Source organism: Carettochelys insculpta, chromosome 20 (assembly GCF_033958435.1).
Source record: "Carettochelys insculpta isolate YL-2023 chromosome 20, ASM3395843v1, whole genome shotgun sequence".
Taxonomy (NCBI): Eukaryota; Metazoa; Chordata; order Testudines; family Carettochelyidae; genus Carettochelys; species Carettochelys insculpta.
The window spans coordinates 19,663,362-19,685,945 of record NC_134156.1 but is presented as its reverse complement, the minus strand read 5'-3'; the positions used below and the strand labels follow the sequence as shown (position 1 = coordinate 19,685,945).

At 44.8% G+C, this 22,584-nt stretch overlaps 1 protein-coding gene across 3 annotated transcripts in view; it reads right to left on the bottom strand.

Moving 5' to 3' along the window:
* Positions 1 to 22,584, bottom strand: part of CEP112 (centrosomal protein 112) — a 401,457-nt gene that overhangs the window by 334,222 nt on the left and 44,651 nt on the right. For 2 of the 3 annotated variants that reach the window (XM_075014699.1, XM_075014700.1), the window contains 2 exons: positions 5,498 to 5,545; positions 5,292 to 5,369 (listed from right to left, as the gene is read on the bottom strand). In XM_075014699.1, the coding sequence (XP_074870800.1) occupies positions 5,292 to 5,369; positions 5,498 to 5,545 (126 nt within the window). Of the gene's footprint in view, positions 1 to 5,291; positions 5,370 to 5,497; positions 5,546 to 19,808; positions 19,925 to 22,584 lie in introns of those variants that run through there. The other variant, XM_075014701.1, reaches the window with a different exon arrangement.

The following is a 22,584-nucleotide window of genomic DNA, read 5'->3' as shown; positions in this document are numbered from 1 at the left end:
TCCTTAGCCGGTGTTCTTCAAGATGCATTGTTCATGTCCATTCCACATTAGATGTGTGTGCTTTCCACATGCATGGAAGCTTTTCCCTCAGCAGTAACTATAGCAGAGCAGCTCTGGCGCCCTATGGAGCAGCTCCTACATGGATCTATATAAGGAGCTCTATCCCCACCCCTGGGTCATGGAATAAACATGAACACCACATATTGAAAAACACCTGTTACAGAACACGTAATGTCTTTTCTTCTCCAAGTGCTTGCTCATGTTCATTCCAAGCAGTACACATGGAGACAGGTAGGCATTCACAGCTGTGTGGATTGTAACACAATGGATTTGCCAAACCCAGCGTAGTCTCTGCCTGCTGAGAGATGGCACAATGAGACATGAATGTATGGACCTAACCATGACTTTAGAGATGTCCTGGATTGGAATGTAGCCAGGAAGGCCCCCAGTAAGGCCTGAGCTCTGGTTGAATGGGCTCAGACAGATCAGCAGTGGTGGGACAGGTGATCCCATTAGAAATCCCCTACAAGGAAACCAGAAGGCCCTTCATCCTATCTGCTGTAGCAATGAATAACTGTATTGATTTACAGAAAGGCTTGGCATGCTTAAAGTAAAAGACCAAGGTCTTCCGGAATGTGCAGATGTCTCTCCTCTGCCGTTTTGTGCAGCTTGGGCAGAACACAGGCAGGAACACTTCTGGTTCACATGGAAAGAAGATACCACCTTCAGCAGGCAGGCTGGGTAGGGCTACAACTGGACTTTTTCTTGATGAAAAATCATGTGAGGCAGTTCTAAGTTCAAGGCCTTTATCTCTTGCCAACGTCACCACCACCAGGATAGTGACCTTTCAGGACAAGTAGGGAAAGAGAGCAAGATCCCAGAGTCTCGAAGGGTAGCATGGAGAGCTTGGGGAGGACCCGGTTAAGGTCCCACTGAAGGACAGCAGCCCATATCTATGGATAAAGCATCTTGAGGCCCTTAATGAATCCGATTATCATGTTCTGGAAAACACCATATGATGCTGGATCAGCTGATGGCATGTGGAGATGGCAGCGAGGTGAACTGTTATGGAAGAATGTGCTAAATCCTGGTTCCCTATCTGTAGTAGATAGTCTGTGATGGACTGCAATAAAGAATGTAAGGGAGAAAAGCTTCACTCCAATGCCCAACAGGAAAACCATGTCCATTTGGCCAGGTAAGACAATTTTGTGGATGGCTTCCTTCTTCCCAAGGAGGACCTGCTGTATCTCCTCCAAGCAAATATCCTACTCTGGGTTCAACCACAGAGCATCCATATCATGTGGGGTCTTGCGACAATAGATCCAGATGGTTGGGAAAGGGTGGGGATGGGCCCAACACAACGTTCATGAGCATGCCAAACCAGTGCTGGTGAGGCCATGCTGGGGCAAGCCCAAGAACGCATACTTCGTATCTTTTGATTCCCGGCTGATGAGAAGAATAGGTGAGAATGTGTCCATCAGACCCTTGGCTTAGAGGATGCCCCTGCCCAGGTCCCGATGGGAGTAGGACCGATGGCACTTTGTTTTGACTGGTGGAGGATAGGTCCATCTCTGGAAGACTACGCAGCTACATCTGGTCAGACCAATTGACTCATGGTGAGAAAAGAAGTCCACATTTCTGATGCCCAGGAGGTGACCAGCTTCCAGATGGATGTTGTGACAGATGCAGAAATCCCAGAGACAGAGTGCATATTGGTAGAGAGCCAACAAGTGTGCTCCTCATTTCCTGTTCATTTAAAACCTCACACCTTTGCCCAACAGACACAGCAGGAAGAACCAGAAAGCCATCCAACTGCTGAGTTCCTGGATATTTATGTACAATACCACCTCATCTGGAATCCATATCCCCTGGATCCAGTGATCTCCTAGCTATGCACCTCAGCTGAGGTCAGAGGCATCTAACAACAGTTTGAGGGAGGGAGCAGGACTCCTTTCAGGATCTTCCCTTGATCGGTCCACCACTGCAGCAAGATGAGTATGGATGGGGGAAATTATTCTAATCTTTTCCAAATGGTCACAAGCCTGGGAATATCTTGACATCAGCCATTGCTAGAGGTATTACACATGCAGCCTGGTATGGTGGATCACAATACATGCACACTACTATGTAGCCCAGCAGGTGCATGAATACCTTGGCCATTGTCAGGGAAAACATAGACCTCATAAGAGAAGCATCCATCAGGGCCTGAAAAACACCACTCCAATTAACTGAATCCTTTGAACTAGGACTAGCATGGACTTTTGGTAGTTGATCAGTAAGCCCAAGCAGCAGCACATGGCTTGAAGCCCCCTGATATCACATTGGACCTGCACACTGGAGCTACCTTTGACCAGTCAGTCATCAACGTATAGGTAGATCTGGATACCCAGCGACTGAGGTAAGCTACAACTGCCAACACATACTTGGGAACACCTTTGGTGCTGTGACCAGGACAAAAGGGAGGATCGCAAACAGGTAGAGGGCTGAGTCCACCCTAAAATGAAAAAAAGCTTCTGTGCCCTGGGAAGTTTGCCACGTGGAAGTATGTGTCTTTCAGGCCAAGGGTGGCATACCAGTCTCCTGGATCCAGGAAGGGGACAAAGGAGACCAGGGAGACAATGTGAAAAAGATGGTTATTCACCTTCTCATAATGCAGATCTTTGCACACAAAAGTTTATGCTCCAAAATATCTGCTAGTCTATAAGGTGCCACAAGACTTCTTGTCGTTTTTGCAGATGCAGACTAACACTGCTACCCCATCTGATACTTGTCTTCTAGATGCATTGTTCATGTTAATTCCCATCAGGTGTGCGCATGCTGCATGTATGGATGTGGAAAACTCTTCCTTAGCAGCCACTGTCAAGTTGGCTGTGGAGCCCCCTGGAATGGCACCTTCTTGGCACTCAGTATAGGACCCTGCCAACCTGACCCCTACTCAGTATACTTTTTGATAGCTGTTCCAACAGTGGGGAAGGAAGTTGGGTATTGGAATGAATATGAACATCATTTCTCAAAAGAAACAACAGATATGAGAAGGTCAAAGCTAAGGAATCACTGATTGGAGGACCACTTTGCCAACAGTTGCATTGCTTCGGGCCTACTGTTTGACGGCATAATGAGCAGTAAACATGTACACTGGTAACCCAGCTGCTGTTCTGCATATCTCTTGGATTGGTACTTGGGCTACTAAAGCAGTCAAAGAGGTATGAGACCTTATCAAGTGGGCTATGATTGCCACAGGAGGGATCTTTGGTACCTCGTAACTGGCACAAATGCAGCCTGTGATCAAAGACAAGATAGGCTGTGAAGAGCTTGAGACACCCTTCATTCATATAATTGGAGATGAACATCTCCTAGAACTGGAAGGGACCTTGGGAGGTCATCTAGTCCAATCTCCTGCCCTCTTGGCAGGACCAAGCGCCATCCTTGACATCTATTTGCCCCAATCCCTAAATTGCCTCCTCAAGGATCGAGCTCATAAGCATGGGTTTAGCAGGCCAATGCTCAAACCACTGAGCTATCCCTCCCCCCATTTGACCAGCTACAGTGACAGAGATGGGTCAATTTCCCGAATGTCCTTTTGTGCTCAGTGTAGAAAGCCAGCACTCCTCTGAACATGAAAAGAATATAGCCTCTCATGGTGCACATCTATATGCCATCTCAGGTAGAAAACTGTCAGAAAAACGTCTTGTCCCATGGGAAACTACTTTGGCCAGGAAGTCCAGATGTGGTCTGAGTTGTACTTTGTCTTTATAGAACACAGTATAAGGGGCTCAGATGTTAAAGCTCTCAACTCTGAAATCCCCCTTACTGATGTGTAATAGCCACTAGAAAAAAGCTATTGTTCTTTCAGATGTGTTGTTCACATCCTTTCCAACGAAATGTATCTGCACTGTGTGCATGGACACTGGAAACTTTTTCATTAGCAGCCCCTACTGGATCGATCTCTGCATACATGCATTTATATGCAGTTTCAGTTCCTTCTTGTGGGCTACTATAACAGTGGAGGAGGCGGCAGGTATTGGAAAGGTCATGGAGACCTGCTGCCACTCACCCCCAAGAGGCATACAGAGACATATTTGCCAGCAGCAGCTGATTGCTTTGAGTGGCAGTGGGTCACCATGTTACAAAAGCAGCATGTCTGCCTGAGTCCCCACCAGCTCGGAGCCACCTATGATAAGTGTTTCTTGGCCAGGGCCAGAGCCCTCACCATGAAGTCCCCTTCTGCACCTCAACCACCTAACCAAGGTCAGAATCCCCTCCTGCACCCAAACTTCCTTCCAGACCCCAAACTCTCTCGTGTCATCCTAATCCCCTACCTGGAGCTTCCTTCATTAATGTAACAGAAGAGTGCAGCCAGTGGCCACTTAAAAAATTCTTGGAGTGACCCCCACATGCAAAAATTACTGTCCATTCCTGATATAGACAGATGTGTGTTATAAACAGATTTTCCAGTTACAGAATTACAGGATTTGATGTTATATTACATGAATAATGAGCCCCACACTGTACATCATAAGATGGTAAATTCTATCGCAGCATTCTGACAAAGATGTCAGCCATAACAGCAAAACTTGATTACTTTGTTCATGTCATCAGAATCCATTACACTTCTAATTATGTGCACGGGAAGTGGCATATTATGTAATACATTAAATATTTTCAAAAACAATTCTCACAGTCAGGGTCTCTTGGGCACTTCCGACAACCCATGACATTTTTCCCCTTGAGCCGTCCAACATACCCCAGATAGCTATTCCTCACTTTCACAGGATGATTGGTGAGAGTTAGGGGAAGAAAGAAGGATGCTGTTGATATTTATGCATGTATATAACTCCTAAAAGTATCTGTTTTGGATCTACATACATTAATTAAAATAGAGTGGCGGCCCTACAAAATACAGGCAAATTCTACAGAAGTCAAAGATATACAGTTATTAGAATCTTTATTATATTGTAGTTCAATAGAACTAATCACACAGGCAAAGTTAATAATGTGTAAGTGTTTGCATGATCAAAGGACACTGACATTTTTAAGAGCTACCAATACATGGTTTTGTTTTAAATATTGAGGGTGACATTTTTCCTAAATTGTAAAATAAATTATTTGCTTAGTACAAACTCTGTAACCTTGAAATATATTGTCTTAAGTAAGATTTCCACGATATCCATGGTCATATTGATACACATATACATCCTCTCTCCTTAGGAAGAACAGAAATTGCTGATAAACCATCACTTATGATTGTTTGTAGGAAGTCTAAAGATCCCAATACTTAAGAAGCACCTTACCTCTTTTTCATGCATGCGAAATAGTGACTGTTCACCACGAAAAGTGTTCGTTTTTCCCAAACTCATTTTGGGTGTCATCTGTTGAAGGAAAACAATCATATTTAAAGTTCAAAGTATTGCTTTGAGGAGAATCATTCTTCACTGGAAAAAATAAAAGGCAATTTATAGTCTACCTCCACAAATTATCAAGTGAATATAGCACCCACCAGAGACACAGGTACGGGTTTCTCTCGCAAATACCTCGGATTTTCTAGCTGGAAAACAAGATGATATACAAAAGCAGCTTACTGATCATGTGACATAACTTTTCATAATTAATTCTTATACAGTAACTTTTAAATGATGGCCAATATTTACAAAAGTAGATGTAAATACAAATATATTTTGTTAGCTTCAGTGGCATTTCCACTGCTTAAACTGAGAAAAAAATTCAGCCTAGTGTTTTTCCAAAATATATACACAATTGAGGACAACTGCTATACACAGACATTGTAAAAAAGAAAAATACATTAGAAATACTATTTAAATTACAGCAGCCCTTTCAATAAGGGACTTCAAGAACTGCATTTGAATGCTGCGCACAAACCACTGATCTCTCTCCCAGCTCTAGATCTCACATTATTTTCTCTAATTATCATATTCAAACATCACATCACACAGAATGCATAACATCCAGGAAATGCTTTCAAGAATTTCATCTGTAAAATGTGATATGAAGATTTGAAATGAAGATATGATTGCAATACACATCTTACAACATCAAGCCTTTTTTTTTCCCCCAAGAAAAGATTAAACTGATCACACATGGCAAATATAAAATATATCAGGAGTGTGTACCACTTTTTTGAATTTATAAATGAAAGAAGGAGGCTTAGTCTCTTTGTAATTTCAATCTGATAACAATATTCTTCATTTTCTGCCCTAAAATAATATGTTTTATTCTTACGTGCTGCTGAACAGTTGTCATACATCACCCCAGAGGTGGCTATAGTTCAAAGACGTGCAATGTCGGCATACTTTATACACAAAGTTTTTTAACATTCTAGGTTCCATTTGGATGAAAGGTGCTATAAACATACAAGATTGCCATTACAGCCAAACCAACAGTTTAAAACACTAAAACCTTTTTCTAACTAACCCATCGGTATTTACCTTCCAAGAATTTATTACAGTAGATTAGCCACACCTTCTTTTAAGCAAAGTTTCCCAGGTTATTTAATGTGCACCACATATTTCAGAAAGAAAATCTGAAGTTCAGCTTTTCAAAATGACCATATCCACTTACTAAAATCACAAGGACACTATTTCCTTGCTATTTTCAACACAAAAACAGTGATTGTATATTTAAATAAGAGCAGGAACGGCTTCCCAAAAAGACCCTAGCATAAAGGAATTGAAGGGACATTTCATCTTAAAAATGATCAAGGCAGCTATTGAGTCCCATTGGTTGAAGAGATATGAGCAGACAAAGGTGACCAAAAGGGACCGTTATATCCATCGTGTAAGGAAAGGAAATAAAAGAAATATATTAGTGCAGTACAGTGTGAGAAAAAGTAAGGGGGAAAGAAAAGGAAATCAGGAGGCGATTGAAGGATAAGGCGGAACAAAAAGAAAGGAAGCACAGAAGATATAACAAGAGAAAATCTAATTTATGGAGCAGGAAACAGACAAAAACTGCAGCTCCAATGGTACACTCTGTAGCCAAAATTCTCTATTAATGTTATATCCATGTCCATAACCTCACCTTGACAAGTTCTTCCCACTAGTGTGGATCTAGGATTGAGCAGTGAGCCCTCTATAGATTCCAAGGGATAAAACACTGGATATGTTTACACTGCAGCAATCTTTCTCTTCCAAAAACACTTCTTTCACAAGAGTGTGTCCACACACAAAAAAGCAGAGTGAAAGATCGAGCTGTACTTTCAACAGCAAGCACTCACACATCCCCGCACTCTTTCAAAAGAACAGGCCGGGAATCAAAAAATCCAGTTCCATAAGGACTGCTCTTTTAAGAAAAGGGCACGCTGAGTGTCTATACATACTTTTTTTTCCGAAAGAAGCTTTCAAAAGAAGGCACTCTTCCTGATCTGGGAGCAGAAGAACGCTTCCAAAAGAAGAGCCGTGTTCTTTCAATTTTGGATCAAAAGAGTACATTCTGCATGTAGCTGCTCAGCGTGTTCTTTTGAAAAAGGGCTGGATTTGCTGAAAGAACTTGCTAGTGTAGATGTAGACTCTTTGGCCCCAAGCTCTTCCTTTGGATGAATTTGCATAGCGGAAACCCTCAACATAACAGACTAGTGGAGGGGGGAATGTTCGCTGTTACTGAAAGTCCGTTATATGCAAGCATTTTTACCTGCACACCCACCCCTGCCAGGCTCCCCCAGACTCAGCCTTCTCCTCCCTGTCCCCCCCGCAAAAAAACAAACCCACAACCCTGCCACTCACCATAGGAGGTGCTGGACCCTGCTATGTCGCTGGAGGTGCCCCGCCACTCGTGACTGGTGGTACCCCACCAGTTAACTGGAGACGCTTCACTGCACACTGATGTAGGTGCCACGCCATGCGGCCAGAGCCACCTTGCAGATGCATGGGTTACCCCACGGCCTGAAAGAGCCACCACTGGAGGCCCCACATACGTATGGCGGCTCCGGCAGAGGAGGTGGTGGCTCCTCCAGACTGTACCCATGGTAAGTCCCTTAACTTTTTTTTTTTCTTTTTTTTTTTTTTTGAGAGGGGGAAGATGATTTTGTGGACCCCAGCAGACTTCAGGAACAATGGGGGGGGGTGTTCGTTACACTGGGATCTGTAAAATCGAGGGTTTACTCTACTGTAAGCTTCCGTTAACCTCATGGAAAGTTATGAGGAAACTAGGAATGCAGGATCAGGCTTCAAGGGTACAAGTGCTTTTTAAATGTTCCATACTTTTCACAGAAATTGTATAAAACTTTTCATAGCTTTTTGAAGATAAAAGTTGTTAAAAATTTACAACCAATTTACATAATATACTTGGGCATGAAATGCAACAATTTTCAGTCTTGCTTAATTCAGCACCACTTTGAATAAGTCAGGTATTCTAGTTTTATATAAAAGTGGCAGGGGAGAGGGAAATGTGGCTCTAATATAGTCAGTTGCCTAAATCTTAACATTTTCTGATTTTGTAACAGCCGCCAGATGTGCTTTGAAGTTAAATGTTCCCACTATGTTACTTGCTGTGGATTATATCCACTTAAAATGATCTGTAAACATTTAATGTCTCACTCATTCCTTTCACACTAGTCTTCTGAAAAACTTGTTCTCAAAATTATACCACATGAAAGGAGGAAAATCTCAGTGAAGAGTGCCCTGAACAAAATCAAACCAAAACAAAAACATGTATTTGTCAGAAACATGCAAATTTTAAAAAAAAGTAAAAAGGTCAAAGACAAATCAAAATACATATGTATGATACAGAAGATTTGCCATGTGTAAAATAGGAAAATCACATGACAAACTTTTTTGGGTATGAAGTAAATACCATAATAAAACACATCTTTATCTGACATCTAGTCAAAAAACCAGCAGATCAGCAAGAAAGTCAGTCAGCTGAATTAACACTTTCAGCTCTGTATCTGCCTGCCTCTACAATTTCAAGCAACCAATACATGCTACACAGGAAAAATATTAACCTGCAAACACACTAGATTCAAAAGGTTATTTTCTGTTTGATGAACTTATAAAGATAGTCCAAAACAAGGTAAAGTGGACTATCACATACCAATCCATAAACTTTAAAAAGTTATGCTCTATATTTAACTTGGTACTGAAATTATTTTTTTATAGTTCTTTGCAGAAAAGAAGTGTTACATTTTGGCAAACTTTCCATTGTATGTTCTATTTTCTAAAATGTGTTTCTCTCTCTCTTAGGCTACGTCTACACTAGGGGAAAACTTCAAAATGGCCATGCTAATGGCCAAATCAGAGAATACTAATGAGGTGCTGAAATGAATATTCAGTGCCTCATTAGCATGCTGCTGGCTGTGGCACTTCGAAAGTGCTGCATTTTGCTCATGCACAGCTTGTCTACAGGGTGGTTCATTTTCGACAGGAATAAGGGATTTCAGCTGATAGGAATAAGGGGATTTCGATGTTTGCAGGGTTCTTTCAAAAAGGACCCCCCATGTAGACAAGCCATGCATGAGCAAAATGTGACACTTTCAAAGTGCCGTGGCTTGCAGCATGCTAATGAGGCACTGAATATTCATTTCAGTGCCTCATTAGTATTATCTGATTTGGCCATTAGCATGGCCATCTTGAAGTTTTCCCCTGGTGTAGACATAGCCTTAGTATGACAATGACACACTATCTGTGCACCTGAACGAAAGCCCCTCAACATTCCACTCGCTGACTGCGCTGAATCGGGCCCTGATTACCTTATACAAACTAACAGTGTCATTACTAAAGGTTCTAAATGGGAGATTATTGTCTAAATGTCAGTATTGAGAGAGACATTGTATCAGCTATAGCATGAAGCCTTATTTATCGTGCTTAATATTTTAAGCCATCCATATTGCACAAGCTCTCTAACCACAGCTCCACATGAACTCCACATAAAACCAGCAGAGATGAAACAATATTTTTGTTAAATATTTCTACATGAACATGTTGGTCACCTGTTACTATGTTATTTTTAATGTCCTACTGCAAGATGATGATGTACAAAAAAAAAGTTTACTCTGGAATTTCTACCTAACGCCTGGAATATTACCCCACCTTACACAGTCATGCAGGACCATCAGGTGAAGCAAGTACTCATGCATGCACACATATTGCATTACCATAAGTCTGTGGACCCCGTAGTCCCCACTTACCACCGCCTCAAGCGGGTGGGTAGGAAAGGGAACAATGGGGAAGACAGTGGATGGAACCAAGGCTCCATCCCTTTTATACATCAGCCAGCAGAGTGGAGCTGGCATGATGGAGGAATTAAACTGCACTAAGGAGACTTCCCCAAAAGCAAGGAAAAAGCAAGAAAGAAAATGTGATTTGGACTGCCAGCTCCTTCCACAGGACTTCACCTGTGTAGGCACAACTGCACACCATTCCTTAACCAAAGTTTAGCATGAGTCTCAATATGAACCTGAATATGTAAAATCATAACCAGGGTCCCTATTCATTTTAAATAGCAAATACCACAGAAATGGCTACATATCAATACTCCTTCTTCCCACTCCTCCCTTACATCATATTTTGCTCTATGGAAGCCACTCAGTGAGGGACAGTTTGAAAACTAAAACAACACATGACTTACTACAGTTCAGTACTAAAGTTGAAAGCATATTTTAAGATTTAGAAAAAAAAGTCAGATCAGAAGCTTTGCTGCACATTTCCCTGTAAGCTTCTTCAAAGAGAAAACATGTTTGGTTTCTGAGAGGAGCATGGAAACACACATGAAAGAGTTAAAGAGCACTTAAGATTGTGAAATGGTAAACAACTAAACTGAACTCCGACCTACGTTCTTACTTGAATCTAACAAACTCATACAGCCAGTATGTTTGCTACAGAAACAAATGCTGAATAGTTTCAGGAAATTTCAGTATGAACTTTCTTCTCTAACACCGTAATTTGTAGTGAAATACACTGTAAGACTGCAGTCTTGGAGAAAGGACATTAAAGGACTTACAAACTGTTTGTCAACCTGGAAGTTGAATTTATTTTTTGAAGTCACACCACCACTTGCAGCTCACTGAGGGAAAGTTTTTACAATGATCCATCCCTCCAGCACAACATATGCAGTAGACAGATTTACAATAAGCAACAGAAAGTAAAAAACCAAACCAAAAAAGTCACATGGCTTATCCAGAAATAATTGAGTTTAACTGCAATAGAAACAAGAAGGAAGAGCTCAGACATACTGCACTATTGCTGAAGCCACCCAAAAATTAGCTGTAATTTTACCTACTTTAACCATGAGTCATAGTTCTAGTCTTTCTGGGGAAAGACTGACTTGACTTCCTTTTGAAGCCAGTCAATGCTATTCCTCTTATCTCAGCAAGAAGTCTTCAGAGGCAAAAATACAAAGTTTCTTTGTACTCATGCCCTTCAGGATAAGCGCACTCAATCCAAAATACCCCTTCTATAAGAGGGCACAAGTGCAATGGACTTGAATGAAAATTGTGTCCACATTCAGCAAAGCTGACATTGGTTCACTGTTTCCACAGTCTTGCCCAGACAGAAAGAAAGAGATAAGCGATCAGGTTTTAAATACACAAAATTCATTTTTAGTGCCCAATTTCATACACCTTAAAGGGGCACAGTTTTCAGGTAATGTACAACTCTCAAAATCCCATCCCCGCCAGCCTGGCTCAATCCCCCCAGCCCGGCTCAATCCCCCCAGCCCCTCAAGGCCCTGGTTCAAACACTCCGCACGCATGGCTTCAGCTCAGCCCCCACCCCTTGTGGCCCTAATTCAAACACACACCCACCCACCGCACAACCCTGGTTCAAACCCCCCCCCCCCCAGCCAGGGTTCACCACCCCAAGCCCAGCTCCAGCTCCCACTCAACCTCCCAAACGGCCATAGAGCCCCAGCTCACCACCCGCTTGCCCCACCTGCAGCCCTAACCCACCCCAGGATTAACTCCTCTGCGCCCCTCCCACAGCCCCAGCCCACCACCAGGCTTAACCCTACCCAACTGCCCCCCGCAACCCCAGGACTTACCTGTCAAAAGGAGCTCCAGGTGCTCCTGCTACTTCCCCAGATGCAGAAAGAGAAGTTACTCACCTGTAGTAACGATGGTTCTTCGAGATGTGTCCCTGTGGGTGCTCCACAATAGGTGTCGGGCTCGCCCGGCGCTGCAGATCGGAAATCTTCTAGCAGTTTCTCCTGGATCGCGCATGCGCCGGCGCGCGCCGCCCCCCCTGCGCGCCCCCATCTGCGTGCACGATCCGGTCCCCGCCAGTTCCTTGACCAACCGCCTCGGGTGCTCCTGAAAAACACTAGACAGAGATCCGAAGCAGGGAGGATGGGCGGGTGGTGGAGCACCCACGGGGACACATCTCGAAGAACCATCGTTACTACAGGTGAGTAACTTCCCTTTCTTCTTCGAGTGGTCCCCGTGGGTGCTCCACAACAGGTGACTACCCAGCAGTAACCCAAGTAAGGACGTGGGTAATCGGTTTATGTGCAGCTTGTCCCCGAGAGGACTGCTGTCGCCAGATGGGTATCCTCTTGGAATACCCGAGGCAGGGCATAATGCTTGGCGAAGGTGCCATATGATGACCAGGTCGCCGCTCTACAGATGTCTTAACGCGATGCCCTTGAAGAAGGCTGTTGACGCCACCACCGCCCTGGTGGAGTGAGCCCTGGGCGGGGCCAGCAAAGGAGCCTTTCGAAGCTCGAAGCACATTTTTATACAGGACGCAATGTGCTTTGAGATTCTTCGTGAAGAGAGACCTTCTCCCTTTGACCCGGGAGTGAGAGAGACTAGAAGCCTGTCCGTTTTCCGGAAGGACTTAGTTCTGTCTGTGTAGAAGGCCAACGCCTTCCTCACATCTAGGAGGTGCAGGCGTGCCTCCTTGCCAGAGCTGTGAGGCTTCGGGTAAAACGAGGGTAAAACTATTGGGTCGTTAAGATTGGACTCCGAAGAGACTTTTGGAACAAAGGCTGGGTGCAGCCTTAAGGTTACCGCCTCCTTTGAGAATACTGTGCAGTGCGGCGTTGCCATCACTGCCACAAGCTCACGCACCTTGCGGGCTGACATAGTTGCAAGGAGGAAAGTTGTTTTTATCGCAAGGAGACGTATGGGAACTGTGGCTAATGGTGCAAAAGGTGGACCCGATAGCGTGCTGAGCGCCAAGTCCGAATTCCACGATGGTGGAAGTGGTTTCCTTGGGGGGTGCAGGTTTACCAGCCCCTTCAAGGACCTGGTAATGATAGGATGGGCAAATACAATGGGCCCTTCCTCTGTATGCCAAAAGGTTGATATAGCGGCAAGGTGGACCTTTAGCGAGGATAGAGAAAAACCCACCTCTCTTGAGGTCCAATAAGTATTCTAGTATTACAGGTATAGTGACGTCAACGGGAGCTAACTGCTTGGCGGAACACCAGGCTGTGAATCGAGTCCATTTCTGCTTGCAAGTCCTCCTGGTGGAGGTCCTTCGGCTACATTCCAGGACTTGTTGTGCTCCCTCCGTACATGTGCTCTTTAAGGAGCTGAGCCATGGATTAGCCATGCTTGTAGGTGCAGACCCTGAAGGTGCGGGTGCACTATGAACCCTTGAGCCCGCGTGAGTAAGTCCGGCGCCACCGGTAGAGGGAGCGGTGGGCGGTCTTACATGCGCAGAAGCAAGGGAAAACATTGCTGCCTATCCCAAGCGGGACTATGAGTACCATGCGAGCTCTCTCCCTTCTGGCTATGTGCAAGACCTTGTGGATAAGCGCTGCGGGGGAAACGCGTAAGGTAGGGAGCCCTTCCATGAAAACATGAATGCATCTCCCAGGGACCCCCGCCCCACTCCTGGCCTGGAGCAGTACTGGGGACACTTTTTTTTTTTTTTTAACTGGGTGGCAAACAAATCGATCTGGGGAAACCCCCATGTACGAAAAGCGTGCTGTAGCAGATCGGAGCAGGTCTGCCATTTGTGCGTGATTGCACAGCGCCTGCTCGGCCAATCTGCATTCACGTTGTGAGTGCCCAGCAAGTGCGAGGCTTTCAACGTTATGTTGTTGGCGATGCACCGATTCCACAATCGGAGTGCTTCCGCACATAGGGCATGGGATCGTGCTCCTCCTTGTCGATTGATGTAGAACATAATGGAGGTATTGTCGGTATTGAATCCCGACTACTTTGCCAGGTAGGTAATCTCGAAAATGTTTGCAGGCGTTGAACACTGCTCTGAGCTCCAGTATGGATATGTGCAGTGCCTGTTCCGCGGGGACCATAGCCCTTGCGTTACCTTGTCGCCGATGTGCGCTCCCCATCCCATGTGGGAGGCGTTGGTAAGAAAAACAGAAATTTGTGGTTGGTGAAAAGGCACCCCCACTAGCAGATTCTAGAGGTTTTCCCACCACGCCAGGGATCTGCACACCTCTGTTGTGGGCGACACCACCCTGTGGACAGTGTGGGATGCTGGTTTGTAAACGCTCACCAGCCAATGCTACAGGCTTGACATGTGCAACCTGGCATTCTGTACCACAAACATCGCTGCCACCATATGGCCCAGCAGCTGTAGGCACGTTAAGACCAGCACCGTGGGGCTGTACGTAATGACTTTCACGAGCGAACTGATTGCGCGGAAGCGGGTGTCGGGTAGGTACACCCTTGCTGTGATAGAGTTTCTGCATGCCCCTATAAACTCTATATGTTGTTTGGGTTCGGACTTTGACTTTGCGAGGGTGATGACTAGACCCAGCAAAGAAACGTGTCCGCTGTGACGCGTATCATGCGTGAGACCTCTGCCTTCGAGGTCCCCTTTCAGCAGGCAGTCGCCCAGATCTGGGAAAATAAACTCCCCCGTCTGTGCAGCTAGGCTGACACCACTGCCAAGGTTTTGGTGAAGACTCTGGGGGCCGAGGAGAGGCCAAACGGAAGAATCCTGTGCTGGAAGCGCTCCTGGCCGACCATGAAGAGGAGGAAGCGTCTGTGTGCCGGGTGGATTGTTATATGAAAGTAAGCATCTCGTAAGTCGAGTGCTGCAACCCAGTCTCCATCGTCCGGTGCCGTGAGTATCAAAGCAACTGTGATCATCCGAAACCGTTGCTTGCGCAAGTAACAGTTGAGGCCCCGAAGATCTAAGATGGGCCTCCAGTGTCCTGTTTTCTTCTCTGGTAGGAAGTAGCGTGAATAAAAACCTTCCCCTGGAATTATTCCGGCACTCTTTTTACCGCCCTTATGAACATAAGGTGAGTCACCTTCTGCTTAAGCCTCGCCTCGTGGCAGCGTCCCTGAGGTGAGGCCTGGTGGGAGGCTTCGTCGGTGGAAGCGACTGGGAGGGGATCGCGTAACTCGTGGCTATGATCTCCAGCACCCATATGTCTGTGGTGATCTTTTGCCATTGGGAGTGGAACGGTCTGAGGCGATGATGGAACATGAGATGAGAGTGGCATTGAGCGAGGGTATTGATAGTGCAGCTCCCGACATACCCATCAAACTTGTTGCCTTTGAGGCCCGACCTGAGGGCGTACGGCTTTGTTGAGAACATCGCCTAGGAGTTCTGTACTGTTGCTGCTATTGATAGCGCCCTTGGCCGTAGCCCCATTGATATTGAGCACGCTGTGGTTGTAAGCGTAGCGTCTTTGCTGAGGATAAAAAATTTTTTTTTTTCCTTCCTGTATGGGGGAGTATAAATGTCCGAGGTTCTAAGTGTAGCTCTCGAGTCCTTACTGGAGTGAGGGACCAAGTCAGTTGAGTCTGCGAACAGCTTTTGTGTATCAGAGGGAAGGTCCACGATCTTCGCCTGTAGGTCCCTTGAGATACCCGACGTCTGGGGCCAGGATTCTCTACACATGACCGCTGCTGTAGCCGTTGAACATGCCACCGTGTCCGCCATGTCCAGGGCAATCTGGGCTCCCGTCCGCAATGCTGCGTAGCCCTCTTGAACAATCGCCTTTAACACCGGCTTTTTGTCTTCCGGAAGTAAATCCATGAGGGGAGTAAGCCCGGAGTAATTACCAAAATTATGGTTTGCTAGGTGTGCCCATAATTTGCCATTCTCAGTCGCAGGATAGGAGAGGAATATACCTTCCTGCCAAACAGCTCTAGCTTCTTAGCATCTTTGTCCGATCCCTCAATTTGTACTGAGAAGCCTTTGACCTCTGCTGGGACGACCTGACCACCAAAGAATTTGGTTGTGGGTGACTGAAGAGGAACTCCATGCCCTTTGCCGGAACGAAGTTTTGTTTTTTGTTTTTTTTTAAATCCGCTCTCTCATTCGTAGGCGGAACAGAGGCCGGAGTCTGCCATACAGTAATGGCTGACTCCAGAATGGCTTCGTCCAGCGGAATAGCAATTTTGGATGAAGCCGGGGATCTCAAATTTTTCAGGAGTTTGTGATGTTTCTCCCGCACCTCTGCCGTTTGAATGTCATGAGTGAAAGCCACCCTATAAAACAGCTCCTGAAACTGTTTAAGATCATCCCAGGGAGAGACATCCCCGGGGGCCATGGCCTTGTCTGGGGAGGATGAGGAGGAACCCCTAAGGTAAACCTCCCTCGAACCCTCGGGTTCCCGCGGGTGATGACACACTTGCTCGCTGGAGGATTGTGAAGGAAAGTCTCGGGGTTCTAAAATTAACTCCCCTTGAGACAACTGTGTTTCCGTCCCCGATCGGGAGCGCCCACGGGGATATTGAGCGGCCTGGTGGGTGGGGGGCCTGCCCCTGGGTGCAGGCCTGTGGTTTGTCTGTGTCCAGCATAATAAGGACGACCATGGCAGCATGGGCAAGGGTCCGGAGATGGAGACCAGGACCACTCATGGGGTGTGTACCCCCGATGTCTGGGAGAGTGAGACCTCCGCAACGACACCGATAGAGGTGAAACTGGCTTGTGATAGTACTCCAGGGGATCCAATCCCAGAAAATGGTGAAGGTGGCCCAAGCCATGGTGACATTGGTTGGAGGAACGGAGAAGTTGGTTTTTTTTTTTCTTTTTCTTTTTCCCTTGATGGGCTGGTGGAAACACAGGCCTTCGGTGCGGCGTGTGTATCACAGGGGGAGGGCTTGGTGCTAACAGCAGCGCAGCCCTGTCCAGAGATGGACTGTGGTGCCGGGTTTTTGATGTTGCCTTGCCCCTCCACTGCAGGGCCGGCACCGCCCCCTTCCGTGCCAGGGATCTCGGCCCCGCTGTCAGTGCCGCGCAGGTATCCCCCTCCGGTGCCTGCAGGCTCCGTGCCTGGCACCCCTGCACCGCTGGTGCCGTGGGGGTCTGTGCTGCCTGTGACGGTGCCGCCGCCTGAGTATGTGGCCGGTAGCTGTGTGCTCCGTTCGTCCTGCTCGCTGCAGATGCACAGCAAGGATCGAGCCAGGGAAAGTTCCCTCCATTTCTGCACTGAGGTGGGGGTGGTCAGAGCACAGTGAGAACGCGGCCGGGAAGCCTGTAATTCCCCCAGGCGCCGGATGCCTTCGCTATGCCCCACAGAGGCCGGCATAGCTTCACGGCATGACTCACGCTGTGTAAAACCTGAAGAGGCCATTGTGGTGAGTCCTTTATTGTTAAGAGGGTACTTAGCACTTAATCCGTGCCTTTCCACCCCAAACAGTGACAACCGGCCTGCGGCAGCAGGCAGCCTAATGGCCTTCACATCCACTCTTTTCTTCTCCGCTCCTCTCTTTTTCCCGTTTTTTTTTTGCTGGTATTCTCTTTGTCTTTGCTTTCTCTCTTCTTTCTTTTTTTTTTTTTTGTTTAATAACCGAAAAACAAATCACACGTGGAAAAGAAAAACCACTAAGTAATCTGACTCTGGCCTTAGCCTGAGTGGATTCCGTCTGCAGCTGATGGCGGTTGAGAAGGAACTGGCGGGGACCGGATCGTGCACGCAGCCAGGGGCGCGCGGGGGGGCGGCGCGCGATGGCGCATGCGCGATCCAGGAGAAACTGCTAGAAGATTTCTGATCTGCGGCGCTGGGCGAGCCCGACACCTATTGTGGAGCACCCATGGGGACCACTCCAAGCAGAACGTGCGTTCCACCATGGAGAGAAGTCATCCCCTGACTTACATAAAATTCAAGTTATGCGAGGGTGCATGAAAACTTATTTTTAAATACTGTACGTTTTTCTAAATATTACTCTACTTATTTTTTAAAATCTTGGCCCACATCATGGAAAACATGAAGTACAAAATATACTGAAGAAATTATTAAACAATAGCCCAGTCTGACAGAATTGAATGTATAGTTCTCCGATCAGTGGATATCATTTTACTACTGATTAGACGAAGCACTTTATAATATGATTTTACACATGTACTGTAAAGTAAACAATTCATTTTACAATAAACTCTGTTTTAACCAGCAGCGAAGGGTCCTGTGGCTCCTTATAGACTAACAGAAAAGTTTTGAGCACGAGCTTTTGTGAGCAAAGACTCACTTCATCAGATGCTGGTCTTGGAAATCTGCAGGGCCAGGTATAAATAAGCCAGAGCAAGGCTGGGGATAACAAGGTTAGCTCAGTCAGCAAGGGTGAGGCTTACTACCAGCAGTTGATCTGGATGTGTGAACACCAAGGGAGGGGAAGCTGCTTTTGTATTTAGCCAGCCATTCCCAGTCTTTGTTTAAGCCTGAGCTGAGGGCGTCATATTTGCAGATGTTTTAATCAGTATTTGAATAACGAGATTTCTCAAATAACTGGAATGTGTGAGCAGTTGGCGGCTCCTCCTCTCTCCCACCCAGTGCCCACTGCCCAGAGAGACTCACCACACAACACAGTGCCTCATCCAGAGAATCTTAACATGCATGGCATCCTGCCTAGACAGAGGCGCGAAGCAGCTATGTGCAAATTGCCGAGAGCAGCTTCCCACATGGCACGGTGCCCCATCCAGAGAGGCTTGCAACGTGGTCATGCGCAAGCTGCCCAGAGGGGATCCCCACACAGTGCCCCGCCCAGAGCATACTGGAATATCTAGCAACATCCTGGTCCTAGGGCTGCCGGACATTGAAGAGTTTACTTTAGATGGGTTTTCTAAAAGGTTTAATGCACTAATGTGTGAGCATAAATTTCAAAAGAAAATTATGTTAATCACTATAAGGTTGCATCTACACTACATTTCCCTTATAAAAGGGGAATGCAAATGAGCAAGATTGGAAATGCAAATGAGGTATTGATTTACATATCTAATACCTCATTTGCTTATCTCGTGTGATCTCGCTTTCAAAAGACTGCTTTCGAAACAAAAACAGACGTGTAGACAGGGTTCCTTCAAAAACAAAACCATTTTTGAAAGAACCCTTTTTTTGAAAATCCATGTGTTATTTGCATTTCTGATCTCGCTCATTTGCATTCCCCTTTCAAAAGGGGAATGTAGTGCAGACGCAGCCTAAATGTTATTGTAATCTACATGCAAAGTAAAATAATTGTTTTATATTTGAAATAATTATAAATATAATTAGACTAATCCACTCTCTAAATTCTGCAACATCAAGAACACCTGTTTACTTGTGAGCTGAATAAACATTTTAAAGAAGTCCATCCATCCTCAGGAAGACAGTAAAACCCCACATCATTTTCCAGCTAATTACGTTGAGGAAGCCATAAAGTAGTTTAATGGACTCCTAAGCAACTTAAGCAGTGGATCCTAGTTATTTTTCTATCCCTTTCTTTCATCATCAAACCTAACGAAATTTAAATATACATCACTGACCAAGGAATTTCTTAGGCAGGAGTCCTATGAGACTGTCCTCCACATGAGAAATTCGTTGGGATAAGACTTCTAATCAAGGTCCTGAGCACTTTTAATTAAAGATCCCATAGAACAGAACTTTTCATAAAAGTTGGGGAGTTAGCACATCTTGATTTGGATAAATTCCAATGCAAAAAAATTAAATCATACCTTGCTCACTAAAAGTCTTTTCCAATTTCAAATGGATATACATGTGTGTGCTTATTGTGTTGTATTTCCAAGGCACAACGAAGAGCCACCATAGCATATTTCAGAGCTGGCTCCACTCAGTGGTAGATGTAATACTATCTCAGGGATATGGTCTATTTCACTGTTTACACATTGCCCTGGGGGGTTTGAATTAAAAAAAAAGTTACAAAAGTATCCATTTAAAAGTATCCATTTGTTAATATTAGTTCAGTTATACCGTGTAAGTGATGCAATAATGTCCAGACAGAGTATCTTTAGAAAGTTAACAACTTTGTTTACATCAAAGCAAAGCAATAAAAATATTTCCACCATCACTTTATATAGCAAACTTCTTTTTCTTTAAATTCAACATACAGTTTGAACATCTCTAATCTGGCACCCTTGGGACCTGACTGATGCCAAACCAGAGAATTTGCAGACCAAGGGAGATCAATATGGTATACCAGCATTAACAACACTTCCACTGCTTACTGGGCTCCTAGGAGACATTTAGGGATAAATTACGACTAAATATCAGCACAAAACTGAGAGCCAGGACTGGTGACTGTACACAAACTTTATGGGACCGCTGGAAACACAGCAACCATCAGGAGACGTGGTTATGCAGCTAACTAAAAATCATGCCGGATTACAGACGTTGCCAGATGAGAGTGCCAGACTAGAGAGGTTCAACCCATATTTTATTTTGAACCGATAAACTAGTTTCTGGAAACAAAACTAAACAATGTATGATCACGAGCATATATTAAAATTTGTAATAGAATACCTAGGGTCTTTAGGCTGCTGTATATTCTAGAATTCAAAAATAGTCTATAAAAAATTCTAAAGTAAGTTATAAATGACGAATGAGTTCTAAGTAGCTGCAACGTAATTGGATATTTGAACTCAAGTAATCTTATAGAAGAAAAACTTTTTTCTCCTCAAAACAGTAGCAGACTTTTTTTTCGGGGGGGGGAAGGGTGGGAAGGTTTCCATTACTAATTCAACTGCAAGGCAGCAAAACTTAATCAAGGATGGTACCATACCAATTTAGATAAAACTCAATAAAGGCTCAGAAAGAGACTATTATAATGTATTTAAAAGCCTTCTTATATTATTGTTCCATTTATGCAAGGCAAAATTTATCAAGATCAAAAGCCTACTTTTCATATGTATCCAAACATGACTAGAAACTAAAGAGCTAAAGTAATATATTTGACAGAGGTATGCAAGTCTGCGCTAAGCCAAATGGGGCAAGTGTTACTAACAAGAAGCGGCAAAATAGTTATGCTAAGCTATGCAACAATTTCTGATACAACAGTTGTTTAAATATTTTTTCTTGCAGAGGAAGACATTGTTGATACCTCCTTTGAAGTTTTCATATCATAACACTTGTTAAGTATTAACCTCTCAATTTGGTTCAGAAATCAAACACTGACTTCCCTAAACAAAGCATTTCATGATAGTTCTGATAAGCAACATTCTGCAACAAAAACATAATGTTGTAAAAATAAAAGTAGAGTCCATCAAGCCCATGAACAAAAGAACATACAACACAATATTTGGAAGCAGTGTTAAATTCTAGAGCTAGCCTCATAAAAGTAAAATTGGGAAAACATTCTAAATTCCATATTCTTCACTATTTCCACTACAGCACTATCTCCAGATCTGATGTGGGTCTGCCCCATGAAAGCTCATCACCCAACAAATTATTTTGTTAGTCTTTAAAGTGCTATATGACTGCTTTTTTGTTTTATATTCTTCAGTATATAACTAGATACAACAACAAATAAAAAGGCAAATCTGCTGAAATCATATTATTAATAGTCAACATCCAGATGAGTCTGAACTAGTAGCCTCAATTTTTAACAGCCAGCAACAAGTTACAGGCACTCAGCACCTCAGGATCAGGTCTTTTACTTGCTGTACCTATTTATATGTACAGTAGGGTCTCAAGATTCGAGAACTCAATGTTTGCAAATTCAATTAATCACGAGTGCCGGCAGACGCTGCTTCCCCCGCGGCCCCAAGCAGGAGCGCCAGCATCCAGGCTCCAGGAGGGAGACATATTCACAAAATTCAACATTTGCGAGGGTTCTCAACCCTCGCAAATGTTGAAACCCTACTGTACACTGAGTACATGTATGTTGGTAAGGCAGAGAGAAGGATACTTTACTTATACTTTCAATAATTCTTAGTTGAGGAAATCAACCCTCAGAAAACTGCTGCAACAGACAGGACCATGTTCCTTCACACCACAATGATCTTTAGTCTCGAGGCTACTGCTAGGTGCACAACCTGGCAGTACCTTCAAAAGGGACAGAATGCAAGCAACTTGGACTTTTAAGCTGTATCTACACTTGCATGCAATTTCAAAAACACAGCCCATCTTCCAAAAGAACACAGGGAGCGTCTCCACGTCCAATGTGTTCTTTCAAAAGGAGATCAGAAGAACGTGGCTCAGACTTCGAAATCCAGACCCAGATTCCGGATTAGGAAAAGCACCCTCTTTCGAAATTCTCTTGTGAAAGGAAGTACATGTGAAAGAGGAGACGGCCATGGCACCGACCAGTTGGAATGCGGAGATGGCCTGGCCCGCAGCTGGGGGGATATATGATCCCTGCATCCGGCCACTCTTAAAGCTGCAGGGACCCAGAATCCCTGTGGTAGGAAGCTGAGAGCGTGTGAGCAACAAAGGCATGAGCTGCTCTTAGCACGCCCTCACAACCATCCCCAGAACATCACTGCATGGCAATGG